Genomic DNA, 13,669 nt, shown 5'->3' with positions numbered 1-13,669 from the left:
CATTTTTAAAAGTCCAGTAAAATACATGCTCTGAAATCTAGGATGAGAATAGTGAGTAAATACAGAAAACCTTTCTGAGATGCCAAAAATCAATACCAGGGTTGGTCTTACCCATAAGAGTCAGACATCACAAAAGGTTTTTGTTAGTCTGCCCTGCTTCTGATTTATAAACTAAGACATTTCCTTCTCAAGAGTTTCTAATGAAATAATGAACATTGTGATAAGAATATAATTTCTTTGCAATCAAAAATGTTTCAGTTTTATGTTATACACTGCAAGAGCCGAAGACAGGAGCCCTACATCTAAATATTTCCCCTAAATAAAATAACAGTTCTTGTAATCCTCACTATCTCTTTCACATAGACCTTTCTCAGTTCTCAGTCAACAGCAGAAAAATGACAGTGCCTCCTGATACATTGCTTTTAGTTTCTGTGCTCACTGTGCTTATTTTTGGAGAAACAGAAAAGAGGGGAAGACAGCAAGAACTCTCATATGATTACCTAAATATTGGTCATCGTTAGTGTCATATGGCTAGATGGAAAGTTGGCATATACAATGTATTTTTTTTTTCTTAAAGATATTCCTTTGTTTTGAGCTACAGGGTTTTCCTGTTGTCAGGAATATTTTTTTGTCTGACTGAGAGTCGTTGAAATAAAATTGTCTGAGACTAAGACTTTTCTAATCTTGGTAGTTGTTTTATCAAAAATATTTTAAAATCTATTTTTGAACTAAATCAATTGCTATTTTATTGCACTAGTTTATTTCCTCTCCAAAATTACATATATGTAATGACTGAAGACATTTTTTTTTTCTCAAATGATTGCTGCCTTATGCAGGAAGCCATTTTGAAAACAGAACATGAATTAATCTAGTGCTCATGCAAGTGAAAAACACTTCAGAACAAAACAATGGAAATACATAACTGCATTTTTCTCTATGTTTAAAAGTGACTTTGAGTCTTGAGCTGCAAGCTTCTGATTTTTTTCTCTACAGGTTTTTTATAAAACCACTGCTAGAGGTGTACTATTGTGTTAGGCGGTCATCTTGCTTGAACCAAGGGTTTTAAAGATTATATTAATCAACATTTACTGTGGACTGTGAGCTACATGCAGAATTATTTGCTATATGCTTCTTCCTTGTGTTCTTCCCTCATAAAGGAGTTTAAGTCACATAAAGTACCACTGAAGGTAGAATTATGGAATTTTGTGGATTTTAGCTGAAAATCTACTGGATGCCAAGTATTATGGAAAGAGTGGCTGGCAGATCTCTTCCTCACTTAACACTTTCATTTTTAATTTTGAAGTTCTGGAGAGAAGTGTTTTGTTATTGCAGTAAAGATTTATTCCCACTTTCACAACACTGTAACAGCTGTAACAACTTCTGGTGCAGAAGAACAATAAACAAATACAGGTTGAATAAGTCTTACATAACTTTGACCTTGAACTTGATCTTGCATTGTCCCGTACTTAGAATTAGTGCATTTTTTAAAAAGACAGTCTTCAGTGGAATTACCTGCCTTTTTGAAAGTACTTTTTTCCAGAGCCAAGGAGAACTTACGTTCGAGTGACAATCATAAAGCTATAGCCAATAGACCCAACTCCAACAAGGAAATATGAAAGAGGCATCCTGAACTTGAGCCACCCGATTGTCCTCTGGTTATTGTAATAACCATAAAAGAGTACAGAATACTGTGCAAAGCCCTGAAAAGTCAGAAAAAAATTATATGGTTACTTTCTTAATAATCAGTAAGTGTGTCAATAGCAATATATTAAAACATTCATTTCAATGAATTCAAATTAATTGCAAGTATCACTGTAATAAAGCTCACAGGATAGAAAATGTGTACCTTTATTTTAAAAATACATAGAATATTTCATAGCCACTTCAAAATCTTTTAAAACTGGTCATTAACAATCCCTCTATGATTAAGTGAGTCAAAACTTCATCATCACACTTCTTGTAAAGAAAGAAGCACATTTTCTTACAAAAATTGTTTTTCAGGTTACATGCAGATAAAATCCCATATTTTTAACTTAATTTTCACCTTTCTAAAATTCATTTTCTTGAATTTGATATGAAAATCTCATATGCCTTCTTTGTCTAATAACAACTGTCTGCTGTTCATTGGGTGATCATTCAGTATATATGACAACCAATTGGCAGGGGCATTTTACAGGAGATTATTCAGTGCATAAATATTTTGCACACTTAGACTCGATTCCAAGGCTGTAATAAATGCAGTTTAAATTCACTGTCTTTCTCTGCAATTCAAAGTCTATCTTCTTTTCTAAATGTCTTAATATGAATTACCCTCTCTTTTACTGGTCAACAGATGATTTTTCAACAGTACCTTATTAACTGTAAGAAATTGTTGGTGTCTGCAGGCATCAAACAGTTAAATCTGCCTGGTAATTCTCAGGTTAGTGCAAGGACTCATCTCCTAGAAGGCCAAAGCCAGAGCCTTTACCAGGACAGCTCAGTGCATGCACAGCAGTAGCAAACCTCCAGCCAGATGTAAGAATTCCAAGTGCAATATATAGTATTTCACCGTGTAGCTGGAGGATAAACCATGCGTAATTTTGACAGTAATACAATAATACAAAGGGTTGGTGAGTTAAAAAACCATTTGCTACCTTTGTGTTTTTCAGTTGCCCACTTTCCTTAAAATTAATAACATCTTTCTCTTGTTTATTTTTTCAAAACATGCACTTGATTTATTGGAGCTTTTACTATATGTGAAATGAGTCACAGGCTTATTTGAAGAACCTAATTCACAATTCCAAGCTGAAAATCAAATATTAATATATGGCACACATAAATATTATTTTAAATATCTTGATCCACATATCTCATTTTTCTTCATCTCTGACTAGATTTGAGATATGTGCTTATGCATGAGGGATAAAAATATGCTCATCTCTAATAAGACAAGTATTCTAATGGAGCACATTTCTTGCTAAGTAAAGCATCTACACCATTCAAGACACATTCAAATTCAACAGAATTTATATTGCATATTTTTGGTCACCTATACCATCCTATTTTAGCCCAGGTTTCAATACAGCTTAATGAAGCTCTGGAAAGCCTTTTGGGTCCCCAAAATTATTTAAATGCCTTTTTAGTCCCTGTGTTCTGCAAGTCAGGGGTAATTCCTGCACTATGATTCAGTTTGTTGATTCCACAGCACTTCACCATAAGATCAGAAATAACTTCAACTTTGTAGAAGTAGGTGTGCATAGAAGATGTCTTTCACTCCTTTCTGAGCCTAACATATAAGATTACTGATTGAATGTGTTATTGCAATAAGACTTGAGACTAGATCTAATATTTTATGACTGGATTATAATCTGAAAGCTATATGTTCAAAGTGAATTCCAAGTAGATTATATCAAAATCCAAATATGCTTCCTTTTGCCATGTCAGTAATGTGAATCAAGCACAAAAGAAAGCAGAATGGGCATGTTGAGCTCATCTTTTCTTGTCTTAGAGAGTAGTTAGGTGTTATGATCCATTTATAAAGAGATGTCTCTGCCCAAAATAAGGTGACCATAAGAGACCACACTCTGAATTCAACAGCACAGATTTTGCTTAATGGTATGTGTGAGGGGGAGAGAGACACAGAGGGTGAGAGAGGAAGAAATGGGAGTGAGAGGGTGTAAGAGACAGAGAGGGAGAAAGATGGAGAGACAGAGAGGTTAAGTAGAAAGATGAAGATATCACTATCATGGCGTGGATTCATGAGGCATCCTGTCAGTCCTTTTTCACCCTGGTCTTCTCAGTGGAGGAGTCCCAAGATTTTCTTCTGTGGTATCACCTTTATACAGTCCAAGTTCCAGGTGTCCACAAGGTTCCCGTGACTTGAGATGGCATGTGGATAAGCACTTGCTTCCTTTCTCACAATTTGCCACAGTGGGAATTTTGTCCAGATGCTAACCAAGCCTTCACCCCTGTTAGACCTGGAATTAACTACTGCAGCATCTGTGCTTATCTCAGGTTCCATTATGTTGGCTTATTTTATGGGGACAGTGTTTCCTGCTGCATTTTTTAAGTCCTTACGTAGGGCTTGGAGTTCTTGGATTTTGTTGGAGTTTTACTTAGGATAAAATATTGATTGGTGATGTGTGATCATTTATTTCTAAACTACCTGGTACAAGTGTTGCTAGAAGATGAAAGGTACCATTTCCTGTGCTGTTTAAACAATAATGTCATTGTCTTCAGGCAATATTTGATAATCTGACATGCCTCAAGAAAATTTTTTTCCCCTCACTCTTTCAAGGGATCCATCTCTTTCATTGCCTTATTCTATGTTTATTATGTTTGCATTTGTTCCTTTTGTTAACTGCTACATTGTTACTTATTGTACTTCCTTCTTCACACCTGTCTGTTTCTGACAATTATTAACAACTTTTCTTGTCTTTCCACCATGCCTTCATCCATCTTCTCTGGAACATATTTATTTTACAAGCTTTGTTCTGATCTTCTATATAAAGCTCTTCTAGCCTATTCTCCTGGCAAAAGCTTCAAGTTGCTGTAATTCCTTTTTTCTCCAATATTTCCCTGATATTTTTATTTCTCATTTTATAATTTCAGTATCATTATCCAAGTCCCCAGCCACATGTTTAGATATATTCTTACTGTCACTCAAATATACAACCTCTAATGCACTAGATGAAATAACATTTCATGAAGTAGTCATTGCAAAATATTACATACATATATTTTTAGAAAGATCTTCCAACCCTTTTTTTATCCAAGGAAAATCCATCACTGGCACTGTATGTAATCAAAGGGATAAAATGTGTGGAGCTCACTCTTATTTTTAATGTATTTTCTTATCTTTTTTTTCCTAATTCATACTGCATTTTAAAATTCAGGATCTTAATCATATAAAAGCAGAAGACCAAATTCACACTTCAGAAATGGAAACCCAGTAGCCCAGAATGACAAAACAGCTATGAAATATTTCTCCATGTGTCTTTGGATTGCTACATATATTGGGACATGCTTGTGAATATCAAGCTTCATTGTGTGTTTTGTCTGAAAGAAACATCTGTACAAAGAGCTTGTGAAAAAATATTTTTTAACATTTAATATGAACTATTTTATTCAGGAGATAATTCACAAGAAATTAATTTTCTTGTGAATTATCTCCTGAAACACTTAATATTAAATAACTGAGCATTAAATAATGAAGTAATTGTGAATAAAAGTCATGTGGATATGCAATTATGCACTTACACTAAAATCCCAGAGGGTAGCAAAATTCATAGCAGTTGCTTCTTCAGCTCTTGGGACAGTTTTTCTAGGCAAAGAGCCATACGGCTTACCCATCAAAGCCTGAAACCAAAAAATGAGAGTCATTTATATTTTAAAGCAAAAAAGCAGCAAAGAAAATGGACAGTGAATTGTAATTACTTTGAAAGACAGGTTTTATGTTCCTAACTCCCTAATGAGAAAGACCTACTTCTACAATTCCTTTCACTGCTCCTCACGTTACTGATTGCAAATGTGCTTAGCATATGCATTCTGGGGTGTGTTCTAAATTTTAAGTTCCATTAGTAACAATGGATTGCTAACTGTGCTTCTTACATTCAAAGGCAACACAGAAGTTCATCCATATTTCTCTAATGAGTGGTGTTTATCTTAAAAAAAAACAAAAATATTTTTTTTTACTTGCACTATGGATTTTATTGGGATATTTTAAATGAAAAGTATGGGAAGATGCTAGGGAATCAGTTTTTCGATTCTGACAATTTCCCTTCTGCTGGCAAGATGCTTGTTCAGGCACAGTACATCTCCTCATGGGGTCCTTTCCAGGCTCACCCTGAAAACTATTGGTTTATTCTGTTTTGGCTTCTAAGGAAGATCACAGAATAACAGAATATGCTGAGTTGAAACAGATCCACAAAGATTATCAAGTCCAACTCCTGGCCCTGCAAAAGATCATCTCAAAGAGTCACATCATGTGCCTGAAAGTATTGTCCAAAAACTTATTGAATGCTGTGAGACTTAGAGCCGTGACCATTTCTCTGGGGAGCCTGTTCCAGTGCCCAGCCATCCTCTGGGGCAAGAACCTTTTTCTGATATGTAACCTCAACCTCACCTGACACAACTTCAGGCCATTCCCAAGGGCCCTGTCACTGTCACCACAGAGCAGAGATGCTGCCCCTCCTTTTCCCCTCATGAGGAAGTTGTAGACTGTGATGATGTCTCTCCTCAATCTCTTCTTTAGGCTGAGCAGACCAAGTTACCTCAGCTTCTTCTCATACAGCTTCTCCTGGAGGTTCTTCAGGATCCTTTGGATACTCTCACAATATCAACAGCCTGATGTCTGTTTTATATTGTGGCATCCAAAACTGCCCCCAGCACTTGAAAAACTTATTGAATGCTGTGAGACTTAGAGCCGTGACCATTTCTCTGGGGAGCCTGTTCCAGTGCCCAGCCATCCTCTGGGGCAAGAACCTTTTTCTGATATGTAACCTCAACCTCACCTGACACAACTTCAGGCCATTCCCAAGGGCCCTGTCACTGTCACCACAGAGCAGAGATGCTGCCCCTCCTTTTCCCCTCATGAGGAAGTTGTAGACTGTGATGATGTCTCTCCTCAATCTCTTCTTTAGGCTGAGCAGACCAAGTTACCTCAGCTTCTTCTCATACAGCTTCTCCTGGAGGTTCTTCAGGATCCTTTGGATACTCTCACAATATCAACAGCCTGATGTCTGTTTTATATTGTGGCATCCAAAACTGCCCCCAGCACTTGAGGTGAGGTTACCCTAGAGCAGACTGGATCGGGACAATCCCCTCCCTTGCCCAGCAGGTGATGCTGTCTGTGATGCCCCCCAGGACACACTTGGCCCTCCTGGCTGCCAGGGCACTGCTGGCTATGTCCAGCTTGCCGCTGATGAGAACCTCCAGGTCCCTTTCCTTGGCGCTGCTTTCCAGCATCTCATTCCCCAGTCTGTGTGTACAGCCAGGGTTGCCCTACCCCAGGAGCAGAATCTGGCACTTTCCCCTGTTGAACTTCATATGGCTAGTGATTTCTCATTCCTCTAATTTGCTGAGATCTCCCTGCAGGGCCTTTGAGGGAGTCAACAAGTCCTCTCAGTTTTGTGAAATTCCTCTCAGTCTGTGAAGTTGCTTAGTATCCCTTCCACTCCTGAGTTAATTTATGGAGATATTGAAGAGAACAGGGCCAAGAACGGAGCCCTGTGGAACCCCACTGGTGACAGATCACCAGTCTGATGTCACCCCATTCACTAGCACCATTTGTGCCAAACCCCTGAGCCAGTCGCTCACTCACCCCATGATGGTTTTATGCAGCTGTGTGCTGCACATTTTGTCCAGAAGGATACTGGGAGGGACAATACTGAAAGCTTTTTTGAAGTCCAAAAAGAGTGCATGCACTGACGTCCTTTGATCAGCTGGTTGGGTTACTTTGTCATAAAAGGATCAGAGGTTTGAAGAGCAGGACTTCCTCTTATGAAGCCATGGTGGCAACGAACAGTCAAGTTGCTCTTCAGCTGTTTTTCAATACCTCTCATAAAAAACTTCCCATTAACTTTACCAGGCACTGGAGCGAGACTGACAGGCCTGTAGTTTCCAGGGTTCTCCTTCTTGCCCTTCTTGAAAATCGGAACACTTGTCAGCATCCAGTCAGCTGGGACATCTCCTAACTCCCAAAACCACTCAAAAATCATTGAGAGAAGTTTTTGCAATGACATCAGATAATGAATCCCATCAAACCCTATAGATTTGTACTGATCTAGCTGGAGAGATCATGCTACTGAAATGCTGGGCTGGGAAGTTTTTGGAAATTCCTAGTTCTTTCTAATCTGCTTACTACAAAACAAGAAAGATAAGAGGAATATGGGATATGGAAATCTGGGAGATGGCACAGTAATTTTACTTTCATAAAAGCCCTGCTTTTAGAAGGGCAATATGATGGCTCAAAGAAACCCAGGAACTATTACGTTTCATAGAAGTAATGTATGTCTGAGTCCAATATCTACTCTAAGTACCACTCTTAACAGAGATATTGCACAGTGCGAAATATGAGCGGTCTCTCATGACTTAACAACCCTGTTATGCCTTATCAGCATGTGAGTGTTACATCTGAAAGGATCCTCTGAGCCTCATGAAAATTCATCTTTCCATTGCAATGCACATTTAGTCCAAATAGTGGCCCTGGCATTTTCTTAGTCTCAGTTCCTCTACTTTGTTATGCACAGAACCACCAAAAACAAACAAACAAAGAAACAAACACACAAACAAGTCCACTCCCCCAGACAAGAAAATTCCCACATCTACGTAATTCCAGACTTCAAAAACCATTTCAGAAGACAACCCTAAATATATTTTACATTTTCCTGTTCTGTTTAATTCAAGACATCTCTCTGTAGAGACAACTGTCCACAGAGGAAGCTCATTTTTACAGGCTTAGTACAGTCTAATACTTGCAAATGGAGCATAAGGAGACTAAAAACCTGTTTAAAGCTGCAGTCCTATGAAATCTCACTGCAAAGACAGAAATCCATATGGCAATCCTCAAAGATAATTTAAGAGATTCCCACCTCAGGCACCATTACAAGACCAAAGGTTAATCCAAAGAGAATCATATTTATTCCATACATCCAACGCAAGAATATGAAATAAGAAGCTACTGATGATCCAAAGTGACCTGTGAAAACATGAGATGTAATTAAAAGGCAGATAAGCTGGTCCTTTGAAGTTATTTTATTGAAGGATGCACAAAATTTATTAAAAAGAAGTAAAATCAGGAGAGGCTTTTACACATTTGATTGATTCTAATTTTAATTAATTTAAAATTCTAATTAAGTCTAAATTTAATTTTTTTCTTTATTACCATAATTCTAATAAATTTTTTGCATATTGCATACTAGTATATCTTGAGCTGGCTGAAAAAACAAGAACAAAAATATGAAAGTATTAGTTAAATAGAGTTTCTAGGGTCATACAAAACCTGTGATGCTTGCTATTATTAAGTAATCTCTAGAAGTATTTTTCAATTTTTTTTTTTTTTTCTATCTGAAGTGGATTTTAAGCACTCTTGACATGCTAAATCAGAACCAGCCCAATTTTAATGGGAAGCAGCACAGAATTAGCCAGCGGGGAAAGTCTTTCCATGATAAAACACTTGTCAGTGCTGGTATAAGAGTGCTGACCAGATTTTTTCACAAGAGATGAAAAACACTATCTGCAAGTGTTTTTACCCTTTCTTTCTCTCACTCTTCTGTCTATGTGCTCCATCTGTAGCCAGGTGTACAGGCAGTCCCATCTCTAGGTGAAGGATTTGACCTCACGCACTCCAGACCCTGACCCAGACCTGTGCACAGATTAGAGGCTGCAGGGGAAGCACTGAGAACCAAGAGCCTGCTTTGATCCATACTCTGCAAGTCAGGGCAAACAAAAATAAAAGCTCAGATTCAACCCCAGCTTGCTTCAGCACAGTTCTGCTGACTACAGGAGAGCTGTCAGTTATAAAAGTACTAGGTTTCAGTTCCATTATCATTCATTTGCAGGGGAAAAAATGATCTTTCAATAGATTTTTCATACGCAGTCTAGCTTGGCAGCCTGGAGCGCAATAATAGCAAATGAAAAGTAAATCTCTCTGTTGAGAGACTTATTTATGTCATTATTTCCAAACTCCTTTGCAGACATGTAGCACATTCTTTCAGTCTGTATTATGAAGTTAATATATCTTGTATTATTTGGGATGCATATATTCATATTTTACTGTAACAGCTCAGTCAGTAGAAAATTTAATACACTTAAATATGTATAATCCGAAATATAAAAAAAAGACCAAGTAAGAGACATTTATCACAGGTGTGTGAAGTGTGGAACAAGCCATTCTGTCAAGGATTTCAGCATTTTGAATCTGCTTTATTCATGGTTCAGAATTAATCAAGCATTTTGAAATTTTATGTGAAGTGGCCAATCTTAGTAGCAGCTGGGAAGTAAACATACTGGGAAGTCTGGGGAGAGGTATAAATCAAGAAACTTTGAGTTAGTCTATCTGGTTGTGAGATGCAGAGCACCCAATTATAACCAAACTACAGGCCTTGGCGGATACTACAAAAATACATAGCAGGAAATTACGAATATTTCTGATTTCAGGTTACTTTTGTAGACCTCTTCATGCCCCATTATTTCTTGTGCTCAAATTCTAATATCCCCGTTGTATTGGGAGTACCTTCTTTTCATGCACTGAGTTATAGTTCTTGTATAAGTTATCCCGATGAAACCTCTCCTATGCATGCATCTGGAACATCTGCAGTGAGGCAATGCACTGGAATTACCTGCATCAGTATATTTATTGCTAGCCAATGCACAGACCGCTCATGTGCTTTATTCTTTTTCACCAATCAGGCAAGAACAGACCCCTCTGGTAAGTAAAAAGCTTAACTATGTATGAGGACAATTTAGCCATGACTGCTGTCAGCTGCATTTTCAGAGTGGGCAGGTGCAAACAGGGGCCTGCAACAGGGAACACAGAAAATGTCACAAATGGACTGCACTAGCTGTGAACTAAACCAGTCCAAGTTTCACCAGTATTTTGAACCCACTCTGAGGTACAACATGTTCTGGGTATTGATGAAAGAGTTCTAAGTAGACTTTAGCCATTGTTTCTGCATCCACAGCCTCACCACACAAGACATTGGCATGAAGATTGGTGTGCATTTTATAAATTTCATCAGTGGCATAGGAGTCACCCTGTCCCAACAAAGGTCTGAGTGATTCCCATAAAGTCCATTTGCACAGATAATACTGAATATCTGTTCTGTAAACAAAAGAATCATTTGTATTTTGTAAATAGAAATACTTCATCTATTAGTCAACTTCTCTTTTAAACATGAAACCCCAGCATCAGATTCACCTATTGTCCACATGAGGGTACAGCACAGTAGAGCTTGATGCTCTGTGTTCTGAAACCAGTCTCCCTGTGCTAGAAGGGACTCACATCTTGAAGAAGAGAGCCTACCTGAAGCCCAGTGCTACAAACTATCACTTGATCTTTCTAGATAGCTGGAGGACTGGAAGAGTCAGACTCAACTGAGAAAGGCTCTTTATGTTGTAGTGGGAAGCATTTGTTGAAAAGGGAATCTAAGCAGCAGACCTTCATTCAGGTAACCATGCACTTAAGTCAAATCTCCCTCAAATAAAGGGCAGTTTAAGTTTGTCACTGGAACTTCAGCACAAAACTGAATTGTGACAGACCCCTACTCTCAAATGCACCCATAGTACTAACTACACTGTCTCATTTATATATGGGACATCCAAGACCAATACTGCTCTCTCTGTGTTTTATTATGTGGCTGACAATGAGAGAAAGACAACTTACATGAAGCTCAAGATAATGAAAAAGTGGCTGAAATAATTCAAATAATTGCAGTATAACCTATATAGTATAATCTGTATAAAATAAATACAGACAAAATAAAGTGAAGGTGAATAAAGTGAATGGCTAAATCCCAATTACACTTTTCTGGGATTAATTTCAACACTGGGTCTTTACTGCTACCTGTATAGTAACAATTTTTATCTGCAAAGTGATACTGTCTGAAGAAAATTTTCAATTAGTTATATTATCAAGGTCAACAAATATTAATGAAAAAATACTCATTGATTTTAAACTATGCATTGAATACAGATGCATATACTAAAAAAAAATTATCATTTGGCAGACATCAGAAATATTATGCTAGATCCTATTCTTACGTACTTACTTTCAATCTCCTTAATTTTCATTTCCCAGGGTATGCAGGCTGTCTTAAAATTTTCAAAATCTCTTTGAAATTTCATCCATTTCTGGAAAGAGCCACAGAAAAGAAGAAAAAAAAAAAAAAAAAACCATCATCTCAGTGCCCAGTGCTCAGTTCTTCCTTGAGTTAATATAACCCCTTAATCATCCACAAAATCCATTGGCAGAGTCTACAAAGTAATTGTTTGTGAAGAGCCAACTCCTTTTGTTTATTTTAATATGTCTTCTACTGGATTTGTGTGAAGTTCCTCTGTCTATCACAAGGAGAATTATTAGCTAATCACTTCCTTTCATGCCTTTTTTCTTTTTTTCTCTTTTTCTTTTTCTTTTTCTTTTTCTTTTTCTTTTTCTTTTTCTTTTTCTTTTTCTTTTTTCTCCTTTTTTTCTCCTTCTTTCTTCTCTTTCTCTTTCTCTTTCTCTTTCTCTTGTGTTTTACAGAGGGCTGTCTCAAAGGAAAAACTGAACTTTGGATTCAGTCCACACAAATACCCAATCTACATCAAGACAAATCAACATTGACAAGATATTGAACTCTTGCAAGCTCCTGTAAAACAGATGATTTTTGTTTTGATAAGTTTCAAAAATCAAACCATAAGTTTTTATTAGAAATATTTTCATGCAAGAGCAGTGAAAATAAAAGCTTAAAATCCATAAAAAGACAAGGAATGCACTGTGGAAGATGAGTACCCTTGGCAATAATCTCCATAAGGCTTCCCATTTACTTTACAGGAAGATAGTGAAACAATCCATTTACCTTGGTCATCATCACTTTGTATGCATAGAATTTTTTTCCTTTTCCTTTTCCAAGAGCACCTTCAAACTTCTCAACAAAAAGTTGTGCTTCCCTGGAAAATGAAGGCAAAAGAGAGATATAGATTGTGGTCTTGTCAATTTTATATTGTCTCTGTCATATTAATGTAATTTTTTTACTCCTCATAGAGTTTTCTAAAATCTTGTTACCTTAGTAATGTTTGAAAATAAAAGCTCAGAGTTTTTGCATTTTGCAGAAGACTATATATGTAATGTATATGTCATGTAAAAATACAAGCAACTGCATTCATCTGATCTAATACAAACATATTTGGAGTGCTCAGATTTGCCTAATCAGTCAAGATTACTAAATACGTTTAATCACAGTAAGTCAGTAAACTGACTTTTGCAGTTCAGCTACTGCCCATTTATGTGATGCACAAACTTCTTGTTATTCTGCTCTTGTTATTCTGACAGGTATCCCAACAGAAGAAGGATCTTCGTGGGACACTGAAGGCTCTTGGTGGTGATCACCTTTCTTGCTTTCTGTAATCCTCTGCTTTTCCTACTCTTCTAATTTCTTCCTTGCTCTCTTCTTTGACACTGAATAAAAGTGAATCATCATTTTAATTACCAACATTTGATCTCTTTTGTGTCATAGTCATGCTCTGGATACCTTTGAACCTCTCCCCTCTGTGTTCTCAACTTAGGATGCATTCCCAGGTTGGGAGAGAGATGTGTACACTAGAGCTTTGGTTCCCTTTGCCCACCCTTCTCAATACTAGATTTAATTTAGCCCTTCTGAATTTTTGCATACATCTTCTCTAGCTGTACCATTCCCAGAGTAATTTCTTTGAAACACAGCTTCACTGGTCCCCAAAAGGCTAAAATTTTTCCTATAGAGATATATAAGTTAAATAATATAAAGATGAAAGGAAGAATTTTAAACTATTTTTAAAATGCATAAAGTCCATGGATTAAAACAATAAAGAGATGAGATCGTGTGCATTCTAATGTTTCCTCCATTTAATCCAATTTCCATGTATGACATTCCACTATGTCTCTCCTGAGAAAATGTGCCCTAAAGGCTAAATGTCCTAAACCACTGGAAAATAGACTAAGAATTCTTAATTCTCA

The 13,669-nt window shown here is 37.1% G+C and overlaps 1 protein-coding gene across 1 annotated transcript in view; it reads right to left on the bottom strand.

The window, feature by feature from the left end:
• Positions 1 to 13,669, bottom strand: part of TMC1 (transmembrane channel like 1) — a 56,990-nt gene that overhangs the window by 17,158 nt on the left and 26,163 nt on the right. Inside the window, exons 5-9 of the mRNA XM_041458446.1 lie at positions 12,537 to 12,627; positions 11,748 to 11,829; positions 8,571 to 8,677; positions 5,239 to 5,337; positions 1,558 to 1,700 (exon numbers count right to left, since the gene is read on the bottom strand). Of these exons, the coding sequence (XP_041314380.1) occupies positions 1,558 to 1,700; positions 5,239 to 5,337; positions 8,571 to 8,677; positions 11,748 to 11,829; positions 12,537 to 12,627 (522 nt within the window). The remainder of the gene's footprint in view (positions 1 to 1,557; positions 1,701 to 5,238; positions 5,338 to 8,570; positions 8,678 to 11,747; positions 11,830 to 12,536; positions 12,628 to 13,669) is intronic.

This window comes from Pyrgilauda ruficollis, unplaced genomic scaffold, assembly GCF_017590135.1.
Source record: "Pyrgilauda ruficollis isolate IOZ18807 unplaced genomic scaffold, ASM1759013v1 scaffold128, whole genome shotgun sequence".
Lineage (NCBI taxonomy): Eukaryota > Metazoa > Chordata > Aves > Passeriformes > Passeridae > Pyrgilauda > Pyrgilauda ruficollis.
The sequence above is the reverse complement of the archived record's forward strand: the minus strand, read 5'-3'. Positions and strand labels throughout refer to the sequence as shown.